This window comes from Nyctereutes procyonoides, unplaced genomic scaffold (assembly GCF_905146905.1).
Source record: "Nyctereutes procyonoides isolate TBG_1078 unplaced genomic scaffold, NYPRO_anot_genome, whole genome shotgun sequence".
Classification (NCBI taxonomy): Eukaryota; Metazoa; Chordata; class Mammalia; order Carnivora; family Canidae; genus Nyctereutes; species Nyctereutes procyonoides.
In genome coordinates, this window is record NW_026575146.1 from 48,823,592 (window position 1) to 48,847,039 (window position 23,448).

At 39.1% G+C, this 23,448-nt stretch overlaps 1 protein-coding gene and 1 long non-coding RNA gene across 3 annotated transcripts in view; one reads left to right on the forward strand and one right to left on the reverse strand.

Moving 5' to 3' along the window:
- The window catches only part of LOC129500185 (uncharacterized), a 46,900-nt gene extending 26,507 nt beyond the window's left edge, over nt 1-20,393 (forward strand). The window contains exon 3 of the long non-coding RNA XR_008662512.1: nt 19,355-20,393. This is a non-coding gene — a long non-coding RNA (uncharacterized LOC129500185). The remainder of the gene's footprint in view (nt 1-19,354) is intronic.
- The window catches only part of PCSK5 (proprotein convertase subtilisin/kexin type 5), a 440,983-nt gene that overhangs the window by 222,642 nt on the left and 194,893 nt on the right, over nt 1-23,448 (reverse strand). For both annotated transcript variants that reach the window (XM_055310345.1, XM_055310347.1), the window contains exon 9: nt 21,761-21,861. In XM_055310345.1, coding sequence (XP_055166320.1) covers nt 21,761-21,861 — 101 coding nt within the window. The remainder of the gene's footprint in view (nt 1-21,760; nt 21,862-23,448) is intronic.

Below are 23,448 nucleotides of genomic sequence, written 5' to 3' on the forward strand. Positions count from 1 at the left end.
AGGAAGGAAGAAGGGAAGGAAAAAGGAAAAAAGTAAAAGGTACTTAGAAGTACAGGGGGCACCGGGGTGGCTCAGTGGTTGAGCATCTGCCTTTGGCTCAGGTGGTGATCCCAGGGTCCTAGGATTGAGTCCCACATCGGGCTCCTTGCGGGAAGCCTGCTTCTCCCTCTGACTGTGTCTGCCTCTCTCTCTATGTCTCTCATGAATAAATAAATAAAATCTTAAAAAAAGAAAGAGGGAAGTACAGGGACAGGAAAAATGAAAAATAATATGGAGCCTGTGGAAAAGACAGTGAATGAAAAGCAAATATAGCAATAAGGAAGGCAGGTTTAGATGCCAAAATAGAAATTGAGAGAAAGACTAGAAGGAGCATAGAGTAGTATTAGCAAAACAAAGTTTGCATTAGAGGGAGTCAATTGATAACGGATATGGATACTGTGAAACTGATAGTATGGAAAATTGAGTTAATAACGTGGACTACAAATATAAGAACTCCCCACAAATTTTTTTTTTTTTAAGGAAACTAATGAAGAGATGACAAGGAAATGCAAGATGACAGAGCTGGAGGCCAGGAAACAGAAACCCACTTTGAGATAGGAGTTTTGTCTGCCTCTGAGGACCAACACCTACTGAGTCTTTACGATTTACTTACAGTAATGCACACAAACCACTGCAGGATGCAGATAATATTATTCTTCCCTTTACAGGGAAGTGGAAATTAAGGCTTAGACAGGTTACATATGGATCCTAAAGTCAGTAACAGTGAGAACAAGAACAGGAATTTGCATGCAGGTCTCTCAGACTCCCAGGGTAGGCTTTATTAGTAATCAAAATCCCACTTGATTAAAAATGCCCCAGGTAGGCTCGAAGAACTCAGTATGTTTCAGGAAATATGAAGAATTGCATCTCTTACACTCATCCTGATATGTGTATATGTATGTGTATGTGTACATATAGATAATCTCAAACACAAATGAAAAGTATCTTAAAAGCTATTTAGGAATTGGGACACCTGGTTGCCTCAGTGGTTGAGATCCCTGCAGGGAGCCTGCTTCTCCCTCTACCTGCGTCTCTGCCTCTCTCTCTGTCTCTCATGAATAAATAAGATTTTTTTTAAAGTTATTTAGGAATTAAAGCAGAATTTCTGCCTTAGGATTCTCTGCAAAGCTCATTTCAGGAGACCCATGAAAAAGGACAGTTAAAACCACTGAAAGGAAATAAGCCTAAGAATTTTATGCTAACCTCCTGTCCTTCATGAGTAAATGCAGAAGACACCCATTGATAGGACTGACAAAGTCAACCAACCTACCTCTCTACAAACACACGCTCTGAAAACCAAAATAAAGCAAACAGATAACGTTAAGATCTATTTCAGCCGATGAATATGTAAGTCCAAATTAAAAACCCTAGAACGTGTTGTTGTTATGAAAGGCCTTCCCATGGCTCAAAAATAAACACAGAGGGAAGACTTAACAAGTACCTTAACACAATCCTTCAAAAAAGAAAAAAATAATGGGAAGAAATAAATTAATTAAAATAGCCTGTTGTGGGACGTTTGGGTGGCTCAGTGGTTTCACACCACCTTCAGCCCAGGGCATGATCCTGGAGTCCCTGGATTGAGTCCCACTTCAGGCTCCTTGCATGGAGGCTGCTTCTCCCTCTGCCTGTGTCTCTGCCTCTTTCTCTCTCTGTCTCTCATAAATAAATAAATAAATAAATAAATAAATAAATAAATAAATAAATAAATAAAATCAATCTTTAAAAAATTAGCCTGTTGCATAAATCCAGATTATGGTATTAAACATGGATATATAAGTGTAGGTGGGAACAGCAAAGTTAGCGTGAGCCATGTTCATATAGCAAGGAGGCAAAGGGGGGAACTCCCTTGTTGTAAAATATATTTATTTTTAAATATCAGCTTTATTTAAAATCTAAAATTTAAAAATTATTAAAATATTTTAAAATATTTTTTTTTCCTAAAAAAATAAAATATAGAAACTAAAAATTAAAGAAAGGGAGAGATTTTTCCACAACACACACACATGTAAAGGTATGGATGACAAAATTAATTGAAATACTATAACATTTTAGACATAGAGACAATGAAAAGGGGATGCCCCGGGGCTCAATGGTTGAACATCTGCCTTTGGCTCAGGTTGTGATTCTGGGGTCCTGGGGTCCTGGGATCGAGTCCCTCATTGGGCTCTCTGCAGAGCCTGCTTCTCCCTCTGCCTGTGTCTCTGCTTTTCTAACTGTGTCTCTCATGAAAAAAATAAATAAAATCTTAAAAAAGACGCTGAAAAGGACAAGGAAGTACAATTTAGCAGAAAGATAAGGTAGTGTCTATAATAAATATCTAACAGCATGAAATGTTTCTATCAAAATGTATGGATCCAGAGTGGCTGCACCAGTTCACATTCCCACCAACAGTGTAAGAGGGTTCCCTTTTCTCCGCATCCTCTCCAACATTTGTGGTTTCCCGCCTTGTTAATTTTCCTCATTCTCACTGGTGTGAGGTGGTATCTCATTGTGGTTTTGATTTGTATTTCCCTGATGGCAAGTGATGCAGAGCATTTTCTCATGTGCATGTTGGCCATGTCTATGCCTTCCTCTGTGAGATTTCTCTTCATGTCTTTTGCCCATTTCATGATTGGATTGTTTGTTTCTTTGGTGTTGAGTTTAATAAGTTCTTTATAGATCTTGGAAACTAGCCCTTTATCTGATACGTCATTTGCAAATATCTTCTCCCATTCTATAGGTTGTCTTTTAGTTTTCTTGACTGTATCCTTTGCTGTGCAAAAGCTTCTTATCTTGATGAAGTCCCAATAGTTCATTTTTGCTTTTGTTTCTTTTGCCTTCATGGATGTATCTTGCAAGAAGTTACTGTGGCTGAGTTCAAAAAGGGTGTTGCCTGTGTTCTCCTCTAGGATTTTGATGGAATCTTGTCTCACATTTAGATCTTTCATCCATTTTGAGTTTATCTTTGTGTATGGTGCAAGAGAGTGGTCTAGTTTCATTCTTCCGCATGTGGATGTCCAATTTTTCCAGCACCATTTATTGAAGAGACTGTCTTTCTTCCAGTGGATCGTCTTTCCTCCTTTATCGAATATTAGTTGACCATAAAGTTGAGGGTCCACTTCTAGGTTCTCTATTCTGTTCCATTGATATTGATCTGTGTGGAGGTTCCTCAAAGAGTTAAAAATAGACCTGCCCTACGACCCAGCAATTGCACTGTTGGGGATTTACCCCAAAGATACAGATGCAATGAAACGCCGGGACAACTGCACCCCGATGTTTCTAGCAGCAATGGCCACAATAGCCAAACTGTGGAAGGAGCCTTGGTGTCCCTCGAAAGATGAATGGATAAAGAAGCTGTGGTCTATGTATACAATGGAATATTACTCAGCCATTAGAAACGACAAATACCCACCATTTGCTTCAACTTGGATGGAACTGGAGGGTATTATGCTGAGTGAAGTAAGTCAATCAGAGAAGGACAAATATTATATGTTCTCATTCATTTGGGAAATATAAATAATAGTGAAAGGGAATATAAGGGAAGGGAGAAGAAATGTGTGGGAAATATCAGAAAGGGAGACAGAACATGAAGACTCCTAACTCTGGGAAACGAACTAGGGGTGGTGGAAGGGGAGGAGGGCGGGGGGTGGGGGTGAATGGGTGACAGGCACTGAGGGGGGCACTTGACGGGATGAGCACTGGGTGTTATTCTGTATGTTGGTAAATTGAACACCAATAAAAAATAAATTAAAAAAAAAACCCAAAATGTATGGATCAAACACTATAAGAAAAAAGAAGTAACTGAGGGACCCAGACTACTATTTAGGCATTTTATTTTATTTTTTTCTTAAAGATTTTATTTAGTTTTTCATGAGAGACACACAGAGAGAGGCAGAGATGCAGGCAGAGGGAGAAACAGGCTCCCTGCAGGGATCCCAGTGTGGGACTCGATCCTAGGACCCTGGGATCATGCCCTGAGCCAAAGGCAGATACTCAATCACTGAGCCACCCAGGTGTCCCAGTCAGGTAATTTATTTAATCCATTTATTTCAGGGAAAAGACTATAAAGGATTTGTTTACATAAAAGATATACGTTAATAGTATTAAAACATCTCCTACAAAGAATAATTTCTTTTTCTTAAGAATTCACGCACCAACTAAAGAGCTTTTTTACTTGCCGATATATTGAGCCAAAAGGAAACCTCAACTGTCCTAAGGAAAAACAATACTTCACATACCACTAGTGTGGCTGATTATCTAACTTCATTATCTGACCACAGCATAGTGGGGGAAAAAAGGTCAATAATAAATCTCAATAGAGACAAAGTTTGTTAATACTTAAAAGTATTATTCTCAATTGTCATTCTACCAAAGAGGAAGCCCAAACATCCTTAAAAAGTAATGATAGCCAAAAGTGTGTTCAGAAGTAAATCTGTAGGTTTTTTTCTTTTTAAATCATACTAATGTAAAAGGAAAAATAAATGAACCATGATTCAACCAATAAGATTAATAAAGAATGAAGAGTGATCACAGGAAAACAGGAAAGATATTAATGAAAAAAACAGCATTAATCATTAACAAATCTAAGAACTGGCCTTTTGAAAGGAAGAATAGCAACAAAACATCTAACAAAGAAAATAATATATAAAATATATCATATTAATATCATATATATTAAAATAATTATATTATGCTACAAATTACAAAATATGCCATTATATTACAGTTATATATGTAACTATATGTAATTATTAGTTAATAAATTTGAAAATCTTATGAAATGGACCTGGTTCTGAAGAATATAGATGAAAAAAAATTAAGATTGAAAATTTATCAAAGGATCACCTCTCAAAGGCTTTAGGGACAGATGGTTTCCTTCAAACTTACAAGGATAGTAATCGTAAATGTCTCTAGAGGAAAGAATAGATGCAAAGTTTCACAATTTGTTTTGTGAATTTAACATCTTGATATAAAAAAACAACGATAACAACGAAGTGGTAGAGAGGCAGAGTACAGACAGGTTAAACCAATCTAGGTTAGGAGGCTTGATTCTTCATTTACTACCTATGCAACCATATATTTGAGGAATAAATGAGAAAAAAAATAAAGTACACTTTACGAGATTCTCCTCATATCTCATAAGTACACAATTAATATTAGCTAGGCGCTGTAACAATATAGAACATATACACATACACACTATCCAGTTCAAGAAACTATGGGGATCCCTAGGTGGCTCAGCAGTTTAGTGCCTGCCTTCAGCCCAGGGCGTGATTCTGGAGTCCCAGGATCAAGTCCCACATCGGGCTCCCTGGATGCAGCCTGCTTCTCCCTCTGCCTCTCTCTCTCTCTCTCTCTCTCAATGTGCCTCTCATGAATAAATAAATAAATAAAAATCTGAAAAAAAAAAAAGAAACTATAAATGTCACTTAGGAAAATAAACACAAAGGCATGTATAAAATATTCTAATACTAAACCAACTGCATACTAAAGAACCAAATTTCACTTGTAATATAAAAAGAAATAATATTAAAAATCTATTATTCTAATAAGTCCCATAAATGATTCTAATATGGCAAACTAAATGTTAAAAACCTCAACAGATACTGAGAAAAGATCCAAATTCCATTTTTAACAAAACCTTTGTAAAACCAAAAATGCTGCATAGCCACATGAAGAAAAAAACAAAATCAACAAAAAGTGAAATTAAAAAAAAAAAAAGAATCCAGAGAAAATCAGGACCTAGACATGAAAGCTTATTGTCATTTTTGATACTTAATATTTTAAATGGTGGGCTAATATAACAGAAACACTAATCATGATTATATCAGCTTCTATATTTGTACTACTTTCCATATGTCCATATCTGTTTCATCCTGGCAACAATCTGGTGATTCTGGGTTATTGCCCCAAATTTCAGATGAAGAAACTAAAATTTAATGAGGTCAAGAAACATAATTTTCACTTGTTCAAGGCTACCTAGGTAGTAATAGAGTGGAGGCAGGACTGGAACTGATGTCAGCCTGACTCTAAGACCTGCAGTCATAATGACCGGTTTGTAAATGAAAACAAACCCAGAAAAAACTCAAATGAACAGAGAGAAGTATTACCATAGTCCAAAGTCATGTATATATTCCCTCCCCTCAAAAAACAAGGTAATCAGTTACAACACAATGTGAATTAAAGGGGCTAGAGAAAAGAAAACATACAAAAACAGTATCTCTGTTATACATGATATAACAGTAACAGCAAAGCATTCAAATATTTACTATTCCAAAAAAGAAATCTACCCAAAAAAGTATGGAACTAAAGACAAGCCTGAAATGTTATTTTGCCAATAAAAGAGAGATCTGAATAATTCAGAGGCAAATTTTCTTGAATGGGAAAACAAACTGTTATAAAGAAGCCAAGATTCATACAGTTGTCATAAATTGTCATTCAGCCTGTTTTGGGGAACATGGCAAAATGGTTCTAAAATTTTCCAGGAAAAATAAACAGGTAGAAATGCTTCAGAAAATATTTAAAAAGTGGAATGATCATGTAATGTCAAAGAATAGACAGAATAATAAACAGAAAACGCAAGGGAGACCTTGATAAATTCAATGACTGGAATGCAAAACAAATTGTTTTTGGAGAGGAAGATTACGTAAGAAATGGCATCAAGTAAATGGATCTCTATAAAAATTCAACTTAGAGCCTCATACTGAATGCCAAAATAAATTCTACGTGGTTAGACATTAACACTGAAAAATGAAATAAGGGCAGCCCGGGTGGCCCAGCGGTTTAGCACCAGCCACCTTCTGCCCAGGGTGTGATCCTGGAGACCCAGGATCCAGTCCCACGTCGGGCTCCCTGCATGGAGCCTGCTTCTCTCTCTGCCTGTGTCTCTGCCTCTCTCTCTCTCTCTATGTCTCTCATGAATAAATAAATAAAATCTTTTAAAAAAATGAAATAAAACCCTAGATGAAAATGGAAGTTGGTATTTGAGACTTTGAGATAGGAAAGACTTTCTAACCTGAGCTCTTAACTTGGGCCCATAGGTTACTTTGGGGTACAGAAAATCCTCTATTATACATGTGCCTGGGCTCATTTTAGGGGGAAGGCATACATAGCTTTCTTAAGCATACATAAAATTCTCCAGAAGGTCTAAAAAATGAGTCATGACTAACTGCAAAATTTATTATAAAAAACACAGATAATTGACTAATAATAATGAAAGAATAAAGAAAAAAGCCCCCTCTGCCAAAACAATCTGAAGCAAACTTGAAAGTAGATGACAGGCAGCCCGGGTGGCTCAGAGGTTTAGCACCGCCTTCAGCCCAGGGCCTGATTCTGGAGACCCAGGATCAAATCCCAGGTCAGGCTCCCTGCATAGAGCCTGCTTCTCCTTCTGCCTGTGTCTCTGCCCCCCCTTCTCTCTCTCTGTTTCTCATGAATAAATAAACAAAATCTTAAAAAAGAAAGTAGATGACAAATTGATAAAATATTTGTAATAACTATGGCCAGGGCTAATATATGGAGCATATGCCAATAAGAAAAATGTTAATAACATAAATGATTATTAGTACATGATTTGTAGAGGATTCGCAGCATTACAGCCCTTTCGAGTGACTTGGAAACACGTTTCTGAAATTCAAGTTGAGTATCAGTTACTAGAATTCAGGAATTGATTGACACCCAATTTTCAACAAGTGGACAGAGACAGAACTCACAACGACCTAGAATCTTCTTGAATCTAATCTTGCTTGACTGTGTTGGACACAGTATTATGTGGTTAAAATGGATGGTACAAAACTAATGGAGAAGGGAGGACAAGAGGAACAACAGGATCTGAAGGGAAGGTGATAGGCAGATTGAAGACAATCAAGTAGGAAATATTTTTGCAATAAATACATTGCGTATATTAAGAGTGTTTGAAACAGGCCTCATAGTATTAGAAGTTACTGTACTATTCAAGCATAAAACAGTTGCTGAGCTGCTGAAAGTTGTGTAGGGATGCTTTTGATCTTTGTTTCTATATTTCTACATGCTTTTTTTAAAAAAATGGTATGTATTATTTTAGTGATAATAATCTAATTTTTAAATGGTTCTATTGCTAGCAATATTGGTGATGGGTTTGCTCTTCTGGGATCTTTCAGTATTAAATATTTTAGTGCAAATGGAATCAGTGGATGACTGGTAATTTAATTTTGCCAAATAAGGACAGCATCATTTTATATAATTAAGAAATATTTTTACCAAAATAGTACATAATTTCCAAATAAGTCACTTAAGAATTTTTTAAACTAAAAAAACCCCTTTATTTTAAAAATTACCTGAATTATCTTACCAATATTATTCTCCCCTGCCTGGTGATCTTTGAACACTCTTGCTAAATAGCATCTCTACAGACCAGATGGTCTCTGGGCAAACTTCCAATGTTATGATTTCTCAGACAAACTGATCACAAGTATTTTCTATTCCAGGTATGGTATTGCCTATAATGGGGAGTTTTAGCACAATGAAAATTATAAAATTGAATACATCTGCTATGGCAATGAGGCTATTAGATGTCACTTCCAATGGCACCTAAATTCAGAGCAGTGAATAAGAATACAGCATGACTAATATGATCACTCCCAGATCATGCTTTCTCCAGGAAGCTCCCTCTTACATTCTTTCAAGTCAGTTATAAAGGTTTCCAATAGCCAAATCACAAGCAGGCTCCTCTGAGAGCCTGCCTTAAATTTCTCTCAAATCTCTTCCCTCCTCCCAACATTCCCTGGCTGTGTACCAAGTTTTTCAGATAAACTAGTGTGTCCACCAAAAATCGATAATTAAAGGGTGTCTGGGTGGCTCAGTCAGTTAAGAATCCAACTCTTAATTTCAGCTTAGGTCATGATCTCAGGGTTGTGAGATCAAGCCCTGCATCTGGTTCCACACTGGGCATGGAGCCTAAGATTCTCTTCCCTCTCCCTCTGCTCCTACCCGCCCTCTAAAAAAAAAAAAAAAAAAAAAGAGAGAGAGAGAGAGAAGACTTTGACTAGATTCTGGATGAACAATTTTAAACTCTGAAGTGATGCCCCATTTTTAATCATATATGGGCATGTTTCTAAATAATGGTAGAAAAATATGGATTATTTCTCCTTTTCATTTGGCCTTCTGTTATATAAGTCTTGGTCTTGATTTCAAGCACAATTGGATAAAAAAGGGTGAAACTCAGTTAGTGCTGCAATCAAACAATAACAGTAAAAACTCATAAAAACCAAGTATAAGTTGGATCAACTTTATGACTCCACTTTTAGCAAAAATGATATCATTTCATTGGTGGCCTACCTAATCTTTTCCTTATTTGCCATTATGCACCCTTCCCTACCCTTAGCCCACGAGCAATTTCTATCACAATATCATCCTTTGTTTTACTTTTTCTTTCATAGTGCTTAATGTCAGATGTAATTAACTTTTATGCTGTCCTTAGCTGGAACGCATGCTCTCTGAAGGCCAGGTTCGAAGCATCATATGCATTTGGGATGAACCTGCTCTACCATTCTGGCAGCTAATGCTTGGAACATACATGCTTTGCTCATAGCTGTATTCTAGTTCTAAGCATGGTGCCAGACATACATGGAGTTACATCCGAATTCTGATGCTAGGGGATCCCTGGGTGGCTCAGCGGTTTAGCGCCTGCCTTTGGCCCAGGACGCGATCCTGGAGTCCCGGGATTGAGTCCCGCGTCAGGTTCCCGGCATGGAGCCTGCTTCTCCCTCCTCCTGTGTCTCTGCCTCTCTCTCTCTCTATCATAAATCAATCAATCAATCAATCTTAAAAAAAATAAAAAGAATTCTGATGCTAAAGGTTGCAACAGTGACCATAAGATGTATTGCAATTTCTGAGATGGCAAAAAAAAAAAGTGTTTCAAAATAAAGAGATGATGGTAACAAGCATGACACAATAAGTATCTCTTGAATGAACCAGTCAACATTTAAAGTTAAAACTAAATTTGTCAGCATTATACCCCACTAACTATAGCTACGCTACCCAGATACCTATTCATATTTTTGGATAACTAAGAGATTTTCTTCTCGCTACTTATTCATTCACTTGTTATATGAATATTTGATTGCCTTCTATGTGCCCAACCTTGTTCTTGGTGCTCCTGGGGCTCACAGCCTGGGAGAGTTTCCTTCCTGTGATCTAGAGACCACTTGCAATTGAATTACCCAAACTATTTTGGGGGCTTCAACATCTGCATTTTAAAAAAAAGATCTTATTTTTAAGTAATCTCTATACCCAACATGGGGACTGAACTCACAATTCTAAGATCAAGAGTCACACGCTCTACCAACTGAGCCAGCCAGGTGTCCTCAAAAACCTGCAACTTTAAACAAGATTCCGTATGACTCATACATACTAAAGCTGAAAAAATAATCCTTAGAGTATAGCTTGAATCCCTCTTTTTCTATAAAGTCCTCCTAAATCATCCCTATTCCAAGTTTTATCCCCTTTCTCCATACTCATGGCCCTTATACTTCATGGCGGCCATTTGCAATTAACCATGTCTTGTTATAGCTCTTTAAACAGAAAGGTGATGCAGTGCAATAGTGCATTCTGGCATCACATCGCCTTGAGTTCAATTTCCAGATCTACCATTTACCACCTGGATAAACTTCTAAACCTCTTCCTACATTTGAAATAGGGAGATAATGCCTATTCAGAGCAAGCATTCAGTGAAAGCTGTTTTTATTTTTCAGCATTTTATTTGTACTTTTACGCACTACTTCCACACTCAGTTGAGGCCCATGGCATGCAGAAACTTTTGTCTCATATACAGCATATCAGAGTCAGATGTACAATGACTTTATGGGTTAGAAAGACACTACCAGACTTCAAGGGAATTCTGTTTTTCTGGGATATGCAAAGAATACAAAACTTTACTTCACCTTCGTCATGCCTATGATCACTCAGTAAGGTTCAGAATCACCACAAAGAGAGAAATGAAAATTCAAGATGGCAAGAAATAAGCCAATCTTCTACATGCAAACTATCTTTCTTTTTGTTTGCAGGTCGTATACGAGGTATCACAGCTTACTTCACTATGAATTTGTTGCTTTGAGCTTTTGACAAATCAAATGCCATAATCGACTTGTTGAGGTCAGAACGAATAAATCTTGTATGCTAGTGAAATGACATGCTTTTCAATCTGTCAGCTCCACTTCTCTTCTTTATGTTTCTCTCATACTGATGGCAAAACATATTATGATTCTTCAAAAACAGTAAAAAGAATGCTGGAATCAGCTAACCACAAAAATATTAGTGTCACTAGTAACAATTAGCTTCTTCTGAACAAATGACACAAACATATCCTAGAGGTAAAAAATTACAGGTGAAGACCACTTGACCATATGCCAGATGGACTCAAATCTCAGCCTGAGAGGATAAATCAGGGTTGAGTTTTAACTGGGTTTCAATATAGAGTTTAGGAAGAAATCTGAGAATGTTCAAATACAAAGACAGTGATATCTGATGAAGCCATACAGTAAGTCATTTTGGAGAATGTACTTAAAATATGCTTTGATTAAAGCAATGAAGTTAGTAAACTATGGTACAAAACTATAATGGGCCCTGGGGATAAAAAATAAAAGCTTCTCTTATGCTTAGCAAGAAAAATTATATTTCATAGTATTTGGGGTGTTACCATAGACACTATCAAGAACAAAAATTTCCTGGCAAAGAATAAAATCCACGAACCCTCAAGAGATTAAATTTAAATACTAAATTTTACATACTTACATACTTCTTGAAAACCTACTAACTCATTAGGTTTTCTAAGCAATCTTAGGGGTAACTGCCTAAAAGTCAATTTGCTATTAATGCTCTATTTAAATTAAAGGACATGGCAGCCGATGAACAATTTATAATGTAAATAAATCCATATTCTATATTTTCTCTCTTTTAAAAAATGTAAATTGTCTTAGTCATTTATAGAAACCATGATCTTAGTGAATTCTATGAATTACATAATAAATTGCTAGGGGAGCCAATGCACAGTCAGTAATTGTAGGAGGAACTGGCTACTGGCTACAGGTCTTGTTGCAAGACCTGTAGGCCCAGTGATCTAGTCCTATGGGTATTTAAGCTTCTTTTCTCAGAATCCCAAATGGAACACAATCTAGCCAAGAGCTCTATGAAGAAACAAGAACTCAGCCTTCAGTTTTTCTTTTCCTTCAGAGCACATTATCTAACTCATTCCCTGTTTGCTGCACTTGCAAAATGAACATCAAATCTATCCACTTCTGTCTCCATCATCATCACCTTGACCAGGCTACCTTAATCTCTCCTGAACTATGGTACTAGCTTCCAAAATGGTACCTGCTTTGCTCCCACACCAAGAGTTCTCCAAGCAGAAACTGGAATAATCTTTAAAAATTTTAATCAAATCATGTCTCCCTCCTTAAAATACTCCACATACCTCTATCATGCTTACTTACTATAACATCCTATGTGATCTAAACTTTTCCAAACTTTCAACTCATACTACCGATGCATATCTTCCTATTTCTCAAACCCAGAAACCTTGTTCCAACTATGTGGTCTTCCCAACTTGCCCCTTACTCTCCCTGGAATGCTCTGTCCAGTTCTCAATAAGTGAGCCATCTTATATTTCAGGTCTCAGCTAGAATGTGACCTCCTCCAAAAGGTCTCTCCATTATCACTCTAGATAAAATGGTTCCCTTCATCAAATCACTCTTCATTATTCTATTCTGTTTATGTTGTTCTTAGTACTCATCATTTGGTTTGCTATAGAGTGCCTTGTCAAATAGTACAAAAATTCCATGTGTGTCAACCCACCATTCAACTTACAGTGTCTAGTGTAGGAACTGACAACTAGTAGACCATTAATACATGTCGACTGAATGGATGAATGATTCCATATAAGCTCAATATTACCAAAAACCATATACTCTTTATACACATTTCAGAGATGAGGAAAATGAGATTTGAAGCTTCTTTCCAGTGGTGCCTGGTGACTCAGTCGGTTAAGTGTCTGCTTTCAGCTCAGGTCATGATCCCAGAGTCTCAGGATCGAGCCTTGCATTGGGCGCCCTGCTCAGTGAGAACCCTGCTTCTCCCTTCGCACTGTTCATGTTTTGTCTCTGTCTCTATCTTAAATAAATACATAAATCTTTTTTTTTTTTTAAAGAAGTTTCCTTCCAAAATCCCTTCTCACACACTTTTTTTTTCCCTCTAGGCTTAAACTATAAGAAGCTTCCAACATTGTTATTTTCTCAGAATGGTCTCATTGCTTATAGAATTCTCAGGCCCAGTGTCCTTTGAGATGGAATTCTTGTCAAGATGGTGGAGAGGATGGCATATCATAGATAGTGATATAATTACTATAAAATGGGTCAAATCCCAGAGGACACCAGAAAGGTCTTCTCACCTTTGTCTTAAAGTGATATTGCTTAGGTTAAATCACAAATCTTGGAAATTTATTCCATGAGATATTTCTAATGTAACATATGACACCTGATAAGGAAAAATGCTGGGGATTACAAATGAATAGAGAACTACTCTTCCTAAGAAGTGATCTTTATTTTTTAACTTTTTAAAAGATTTTATTTATTTGTTGAGAGAGACAGAGACACAGGCAGAGGCTCCCTGTGGGGAGCCCCATGGGGGACTTGATCCCGGGACTCTGGGATCATGACCTGAGCCAAAGGCAGATGCTCAACGAATGAGCCACCCAGGTGCCCAGAAGTGATCTTTATTTATTATGAAACTAATAAGAGTAAAATATGTTCAGTGAATAATTACTTTTGAACATACAGCTAAGCAAAAGAAGCAGCTAACAATCACCTGATCACCTATCTGTCCTCAGTGCACTCTCTGGGCGACTCGACTACCCATCCTTTCTTAGTTTCCCCATCTCAGGAAGGGGATAGAAAACATGAGCTGCATCTCAAGACAACACAAGGTGAAGGAGCCTCCCGACCAGGGCTTTCCAGCAGTTCAGGACACCTCTGGAAGCTATACTGTTTTAAGCCATTAACCACTAGTTAGGTACAAAGTTGAGTCCAGTGAAAATTGGCTTCCACATAATTTGAACTCGAAAAGTGCTAGAGGACACAGTGTATTGTCTGTGTGTGTGTAGACATAACAAAGCTATTTTCATGCACAGTCCTGGCAGAAGGCCCGTGGTAACTGCTCTGTGAGTCTGGTTACAATTATTTCACTATAGGGAATAATTCAGGACAGTACATCCCTTCTCTGTCCGCTTGGCCTCAAGTGGAAATGTGTGCTGTTTTTACCTCACCAACCTTTTCAGCCTTCCTCCCTGATCACATTTTAAGTCTCCCCACCCTCCTCATGCTACATATCCCTACCCTTCATGCCAGAAACCTCAGCTAAATGCTAAGCCCAAACTATGACACTGAAGCACTCAAGAAACTCTTGAGAGTATGGGGAGAGGGGGAAGGATTGTGCGTTAACTCCATCCTTACCCTTGTAATTCTACGGAATCTGGGCACACGTGCCTATATTCTCACTCTTTGTGCATGTGCTTCTGAAGTTCTCAGCAAAAGAAGCAAAACTCTCCTAAAAGGAAAGAGTTGGTATGTTCTCTGCTACTTTACCTCAACAACCAAATGCATTTGTCTCTCCGCCCACTGCAGCATTTCATACAGGGGAATGTGGCCCTTGGGAGAATTTCTGATGGAATATATTGACATGTGTTTTTAATTAAAAAAACAAAGATAAGAAGAGTTTACAAGATATTAGGCCTAAGATGCTAACCCCAATATTTAGAAATGTTTATGTCTATCGAGTCCTTCTTATGTGGTCTCTTTGTGAGACGGGTCACTTCTAGAACTTTGAAGCCCCTCAATCAGTGACTTCAACTCAGCTTATTAAAAACTCCAGACACCATCTCAACTGTCATAGGTATTAATTCTCACAAGAATTGAATCTCAAATACTTGAGGCATTTCCTCCTATTTTTCCTGCACCGGAAACATACAGAAGACAGAAGTTGTAACGAAAGGTAGAGCCAAAGCATACAGTGGTTGATCTGTGGGAACTGCATTAACATTTTTTTAAAAAAGATTTATTTATTTATTCATGAGAGATACAGAGAGAGAGACAGAGAGAGAGGCAGAGACACGGGCAGAGGGAGAAGCAGGCTCCTTGCAAGATGCCCCATGGGGGACTCGATCCCACGATTCTAGGATCATACCCTGAGCCGAAGGCAGACACAACTGCTGAGCCACCCAGGCATTCCCTGCGTAACATTTCTATAGATGGACTTTGTAGGTTTAAAAGAAATGCAGATGGTAAGTTTAATTTCCTGAGAAAAGAATTTTCAGGATGGTTTTCCTGAAATCAACAGCATATGGTATGGATCTTCTTGTGGCTCAACACGTCTTTAATTCTTCACGCATTGACCTTTCCACGTTTCATATTAACCCTTCCACTAAAGATCAGAGGTAGAGGGGCTTCTCTTGGAAGCTAAGGGAAGGAATAACATCATGTCCCCTTTTTACCTACACTAAGCCCAGTTCTAAGGAACGATAAGTCAACTGGGTAAGAGATGAGTTGAGGTAGTGTGAGGAGAAGTCACTAATCAACACCAACTAGAGGAACTGAAAGATAAAAATAATGAATATATGAAATTGAGCAATTCTGTTCATTTTATTCTCCTGGTACAGAAAAGAAGGTTGGACTAGATGGACTGATTTAATGTTTGTTTGGAAATGACCTTTTGCAAAATGCTGTGCTTAGATGTCATGGAGAATATAAAAGTGTCATGGCGTCAATGTTCCAAGTTGGATCATGGAGGCTGGCCATTTCTATTTTCATCCAAATCCTCCACATTCTGAAACCCTTTGCCCCAAAATGATGTCACTGGCTTTCTTAAATAATTTGTGCATATATGTTAGTGTACATTTGCCTCCCTTTGAAGGCAAGTGACATGTTTTACCAATAATCGAATTACATCCTGCTTAATTCACTTAGCATCTAGCATAAAGCTTTAACTTTTTAAAACCATGCATTAGATATTTGTTATATGTATATAAATAAAGACTGCAAGGTACAATCCTTAGTCTCAAGGAGTTTAAGACTCATTTGGAAGAGAATACAAATAAAAATATCTGTAGTACAACAATAAATTAACTAAGTTACCTAGTACCATATTCTTTCCATATACATTCTATAACCTGTGTTCTACAAATACGAATATATGTTATGTTCCAACAGGACATTTGAATTAGGAGAGAACAGATAGGTAATAAGAAGAAAGTAAATGAGCCTACTTAGAGATGTGTGTATATGTATACCCATGGAGCTAGCTAGCTAGCTAGTATACAGAAGAAGCAGGTATATTTTCAACATAGAATGAAAGCTGTCACCCCAATTTACTTATTTCCAGAAGTTAGGTTCAGATATATTAGATGTTCTCAAAGGAAGGTATCCCTGAGGCCCCTGAGATATGAGATTTGAGGAAAACACTTTGAGGTCACTTAAAACAAGGATTTGTGGAAGATGCTTTTGTGTCAGTACTCTCCTTGTCAAAGTCCTTTATCTAGGACTTTAGAAGTTTCTACCTGACTCAGTCCCTTTTACTCATCATTTACTGTGTAATATTTCTTGGTTGCTAAACATATATCACTCAAATTTCCAATGAGAGACCATTTACAACTTAAGGTCAAAAGGTTTCTTTAGTAAACTTAAATTTTGAATGTTCTGAGTTAATGCTGGTAATTGAGCACATAAAAGACACCACTAAACTAGCTCCTCTTTGCTAATAGTTATAGACTCAGGTCAGGGAAACTTTCAGTAAAACATAGTTTAAGAAACTGAATAGTAGGGGCACCCGGATGGTTCAGGTGGTCAAGCATCTGCCTTCAGCTCAGGTCATGATCTCAGGGTCCTGGGGTCCAGCCCTGAGTTGGCTTCCTGCTCAGTGGGGAGTCTGCTTGTCCCTCTGCCTCTTCTTCCCCCATCTTATGCTCTCTCTTACTCTCAAATAAATAATTAAGTCTTTAAAAAAAAGAATCTGAACAATATATTTGTATGGACATCAGTTATTTCCATCTTTATTTTATAAAGCATTTTACAGGAAACATCATTTGCTAGCAACTCTCTTTTCTCTTCCCAGGGGGCTAGAGTACTCTCTCACACACTCTCTCTCTCTCTCTCTCTCTCTCTATATATATATATATATATATATATACACACACACACACACACACACACACACACACACACACACTAGCGTCAAGATGTACTAGCTAAATATATACTAGTGTCAAAATCTAGCTCTTTATACATGTGACCTAGTGTTCCAGGCTGCTTATCTAAAACTGTTAGTCATGTTTCACTACATTCTTCATTTAAGGACACTCATTTTATTAGAACTCTCTGAGTTATGCCATGCCAAAAGACATCACTTTAAACAGCAATGGCCCAAATGAAAATTAGCTCACTCGTAATCACTGATTATAAAAATTCCCTCTTCACTCAGCTGAAAAACCCAAAAATTCCTTTCAAATACACAAAACCCCAATAATCGAAATAATATAAACCTCTGAACTAATATATACATGACGAAAGCATCCCAACACAAAAGTTTTATTCCCTCTCTCTTATGATGACAATATTTTCTCTTATTCTGAAATTGCTTACAGTGTTTAGAAGGCTAAGAAATGTATGGCTTTCAGTGCCCAGGAAACAGGTTTGGGAGCAGGAGGAAATGGCCTTATTTACTAAAAAGGCAAAGTTTGCAACCAGACTGCCAGAAGCAGCTGGAGAGAAGAGGCTCAAACCCAGGAAGAGCAGGAAAGGTGGTAGATTTTTAGAGGCACCCAGAACCCTTTCAATCTTGGGTATAATATACTTTTACCTGAGTATCTGGGGTGCGCTACTCTGGAATCTGTCACAACATATGTTCTTACACACTTGTGGGAAAAAAGGATGGCGTTCGGAGTGGGGGTGTGTGTCCTGTGAGCTGTCACAGCAGAGTTAACTTATGACCAAGCTTTTGCGGAGCTTGGATAAGAGATCTGCACCCTTTAAGCTTATCTGTTTCTATGTTTTGTATCTGTTTTTGTTTTCTTTCCTCTTAGATTCCTAAGAAGGTGTTTTGTTTTGTTTTTTTGTTTGGGGGAAAAGTTCAGAGCATAGGGGAGCGAGAAGAATCAGGATGGCAGAGCGTAAGCTCGAGAGGAGAGTGTACTGTTCTACTGATGCAGCCAAGCACCTGGGGATGCAAAGAAATTGGGCTGTGAGCAGCTCAGGAGGTGGGAGCCTCCCCTGAGTGGACACTGTAATCAGGCATCATTAGGAGAAATGGGAATTCCTCCCTCTAGGGCATGGATAGTTGGGTCGTGCCCACACATGGGGACTGAAGCCCCTGCAGGCAGCTCTTCCCCCCGACTAGGCCTCACCTGAGCAGGGGATGCGTATCTGAAGTAGTGGCAGTGCCCCTTGGGTGCCTTGCTCTCTCCTCTCTCCTTATAAGGGAGTATCTTGGAGATCAGGCTTTTCAGCTTGTGAGAGGAAAGGCTGATTCTCCAAATACCAAGGTCCAAGTGTTGCTGAGAAGTACTAGTATAAGAGGAGCTTCTGGGGGAGTGGGGGCTGCTGAGTGAGTGGGTGTATTTGCAAGGCTTACACTTAGCGCTTGCAAAACTGTAGCCTTGGCCTGCTGTCACTTGAGCTCCTTGCTACAATTTCTTACTTCCAGATACATTTGACTCATGCGGGAGGCCCACGGCTTATTGACCCTGGTTTATTATCATCAATATCTGACCCACTGTTTTAATATTCAGCCGTCTTTTTCCTTAACCTCCAACTTCTCTTACAGGCAAAGACTGGCCTGTGGAACAAGCCCATGGAGTTAAGAGGCAAGGCTTATCCTGTGTCATTTTATCAGATTATTGACCATCTACTTTGGTACCATGATCAAACTGTACTGCTTAAAATCTTAGCATACAGTGGATTCTTCCGGGCAGAGCATATCCTGCAAGCTTCCTTCCACCCATCACAGTTTAGTCTTTAAAAATGCTCAAAATGCAAAGAAAGAGAAAACAGGTAAAGCCTTTCAGGGTGTTCCCAGCCCTAAAGCGAATTTATCAGCCCAACTGAGTGGGCTGTTTGGGGCACAAAAATAATGATTTTCCATTTGAGCTTAAACAGTGGTCAAAAGAATTGTTGATATAGTTATGTTATATTAATATCCCAATACCCAATATGGTATTCAGTTCCATATACGCTAAGTTTGAGATTATAACTGGTTTTTTGGGAGGGGTGCAGGCAAAATTCCTGACTTTTTCTTTTCCCCTTCAATATTTTGTGCACAGGAAAATATTCCTGAGAGAAACCCCAAAACTTCAGGATGAAGATAATATATTTTCAAAAGTCCCATCAACAGTGGCCAACTTAAAAAAGACAGTTAATGGACTTCTGGGGTCACACCTGCCCAGTGGAAAAGTTGTCAAGTGAGAATTTAATAGGATAAGTATAACACAAGTTCTCTGCTACTTTATTTTATTTTAAAGATTTTTTTTATTTATTCATGAGAGACACACAGAGAGAGAGGCAGAGACACAGGCAGAGGGAGAAGCAGGCTCCATGCAGGGAGCCCGACGTTGTACTTGATCCCGGGTCTCCAGGATCACGCCCTGGGCTGAAGATGGCATTAAATCGCTGAGCCACCCAGGCCGCCCTATTCTCTGTTACATTAAAGGATATAATATGCTGAATGTTTACTTCTTTAAAAGCTATAATATGCGTTTACCAATTTAAGAGGTATAATACGCTGAAATGATTAACATTTAACCTCATCAAAAAGGAAGAAATACGGGGGGCACGTGGGTGGCTCAGTGGTTGAGCATCTGCCTTTGGCTCAGGTTGAGATCTTGGAGTCCTGGGACTGAGTCCTGCGAGCCTGATTCTCCCTCTGCCTATGTCTCTGCCTCTCTCTCTGTGTCTCTCATGAATAAAGAAATAAAATCTTTTTTTTTTTTTTTTAAAAGGAGGAAATACAAATACTTGTGGGAAGCTGGATATTCCTCAGCTCCAATCCTTAGGCAAGGGGCCAGCAAGAGAGAGGACACCTGCTATGTCCTGAATGCTTCTATCCTCACGAAATTCATACGTGAAACCTACTGTCCAATGTGATGGTACCAGGATGTGAGCCCTTTAGGGGGTGATTTGATCAGGAAGGTTGAGCCTTCATGAGAGGGATTAGTGCCCTCTAAGAGATCCTAGAGAGCTCCCTTGCCTTGCCTCTTCCTACTGCCCTGGGACCCACCCTGGAAGCGGGCTTTCACCAGACACCAGATCAACCAGTGCCTTGATTTTGGACTTTCCAGCCTCCAGCAAAATGAGAAATAAACGTTTGTTGTTTATAAGTTGCCCTATGTGTGGTATTTTGTTGCAGCAGTCTGAACAGACTAAGGCAGCCCACATCCAGAGCTGTGTTCTTCTGTCTGTCTCCAAAGCTTTCAATTTGCTCTTTCCATATTACATTAAGGCCCGATCGCCCTAACACAGGCTCCCTGCCTCAAGAGGGGTGGCTGTAAATGTACTATGGACGAGTCAGGACCTTTCTTATCAAAGCACCTGAGTCTCGTCATGACTCTGGTATTCTTTTCCTGTTACCTGCTATTGTTGCACATCAAGGGTACAACTAAATCAGAGTAGCTTTCCATTCCTCCCCCCCGGGCAGGGGCCGAAGGCTATTTTCGGAAAAACACTTACGTTATTACTTCAGTGGCTTTTATGATCCTCTTGTAGGAGGGTGTCAGAGCGCAGACCCACAGCCCCCTTTCTAAAATCCTTGGACTTGACGCATTTGGAATTCAAAGTTTTTTTGAGATACAGCATCCACAGCGTATATTACATACAACTTCCAGTAGGGGTCTGAGCCAGCACCTCATAACCAAACACATTCATATTTCTGCAGTAAGATGTATGAATTTTCACAATCAGGACTGCGAATAGCCTCAAATCAGTTCAGGACAAGCTCTGCCATCAGATGAGTTTGTGTGTCAAATGTGCAAAAAGAACTTTCAGTTTTCTGGACGTTTCATAATTTTGAAATTGAAGGTAAGAGAGTGTAGATCTGTATGAGGTTTTGAAAGAATTAAGATCAGTTATTTCAAAGAGTGAAGACAGCAAAATCTGCTGGTGTTTACAGAAAGAAGAGGTGAGACCTACCGCTCGTAATCTAAGGGGCCTTTCAAAGGGAACTTTTCCGACACAGAATTTGACCACGTTGACTAAGACTGAAGGTAGTAGATGGGTTGTTCCTGTCTCTGTGCTTCGGTCCTATGACCTTGACACATTCTGTCCCCCAGAGGGAGCGCTATTGTCATGGAATCTGAGCTGCCTCACTGTTCTGCAGGGTAAGGGCCCCCAACTGCTCTGAGACTCCCAGGAACATTCCCAGACTAGAATAAAAACCTCAACAAGGCAAGAGTGTTGGAGCCAATTGGCATGCTTGAGCTATGACTCCATAATAAAGTAATTACACAGTTTGATTTTTTAAGGATATAAAAACCAAAAAAGAAAAAAAGGTGTTTTTTTTCTTAATATAGGGAAAACAACTCTTTTTAGAACCCTAATCTTTGGCGTTTTAAAGGTGGGATTTAGAAGGTTCTACTCTGGGCTCTTGTGCTAGGGATCCTATAGTAGGGAGTGGGTAAATTGTCCTTGAGATGAGGGGTTGTCGCCAGCGGAGACATAGGGAGATAAAGGCTTACTTGGCTTCCAGGGCCAGCGCGATGATGCCCGCAGCCATGGGGGCCGAGGCTGACGTCCCAGTGTGGTTGTCCGTGCAGCGCTGCCTCAGATCCGTAGTAATCTAGAAGACAGAAATGGAAAATTCAGGATTCTGGGGTCAATGTGAGTCAGATGCTAGTAGAAAGATATTCACTCATCAAAGTGGAATGGAGGGGTGTTGAAATAGTTGTTTTAAATTCCTTGTTCTTGTACTCCTGTGACTCTATCACTTCTAGAGAATTGCCTGTGTAAATCAACTTTGAAAAGAGGAGCATTTGGAAATCGGACTCCACTTCTGTTAAAAACCAGGGTCAGGACAAGTCTCTGGCTTGGAACATAACTTGGTTATGCAAGTGTCACTTTAAATTTTACCGCCCCCCACCCCCCTTATCCCTTGCTTGCTTCACCCCAGACCCAGCTCTAGTTAAAACTAAAGTTCTTTCATTATCCCAAACATTTTTAATAATCAGATATGATGAACCGATAACCAGACAGTGAGCTGGGCGTTGGTAGCAGAGAAGCACACGATCTGGCCCCTGCCCTCCCAGAACTGAGCTACTGGGAGAGCCACAGGTTGAAGCAAAGGCATGCTCTGCCGAACAGAACACCGGTTTTTAGCATCCATAGACACGTTGCATGGATGAACCAAGACCTCCTCAAAGATTTAACGTGAATACTAAAAACAAGCTTGAAGACAGTGTGGTTGATGGAAGATTACAGCACTGAGTGCCTGCCGGTATATTACAGAAGGAGAGTCACCATTTCTCCCATTTTTGAAATCGGAATGTGAGGACTAGATCATTTTTTTTCTCTTGGTTTGAATCCAGTTTACTTCAGCTGTGGCTGAATAACATTCCCATCAGCAAGAGCTGTGCCTATTAACCTTTCTCTCATGATCATTCCACCCCAGGAGAAAGACGTTAAAGCGAGATTCTCCTTAACAAGACAAATTAAACACTCTGACATAAGATTTCGCAAACCAGTGAAACACTGAAGATTTAAAAAAAAATCCTCCCCAACAAGCATCTGCTTTTGCCTCCTTGGGGCTGATGATGCTCCTGCTGGGAACACACAAGTCTTGTGAGAGGAGCTGGTGGTTTCTTTGCAGTTATTGGAAGACCAGTAGTTAAGCTTTCTTTGGCATCAAGACAAGCTTATTGTCCCTATTTTACAGACAGGAAAACTGAGGTGAAAGGTCATCAGAAAGGTGTGGGGGGATAAAGGCGGCTGAAAACAAAGTCTTGCTGTTCTGAGGCGTATCCTTCCAGAGGCGTGTCAAGATTGGTTGATTTGGAGAGAAATCTGATCTTCCCAGGAAGACAGTGCTGTGTAAATTTTCAGAAATAAGCCAGCCCCTAAAAGTTTCCTCAGGGTTCTATGAGGATGTCTGAATGAACTCTTTAATTATCTGGGGTGGCTCTAGATTGACACGCTGGCTGGCCTAGTTTCACATAGGACCATCAGTTTTGTCTTTTCTCTGGTCCTTTTGACACTTTTAGTGTCACCAGACTATCCATCAGATAGTCCCTGATACACAAGTGGCAGAATGAACGAAAATATATAGAACCATAAAGACGTGGTGGTGGGAGACAGGAGGCAAGCCTTACCCTTTTTTCTTGAATAACCAAATGGTGATCAAGAGCCCCGAGAGTGTGTTTGGCAAGCTTCT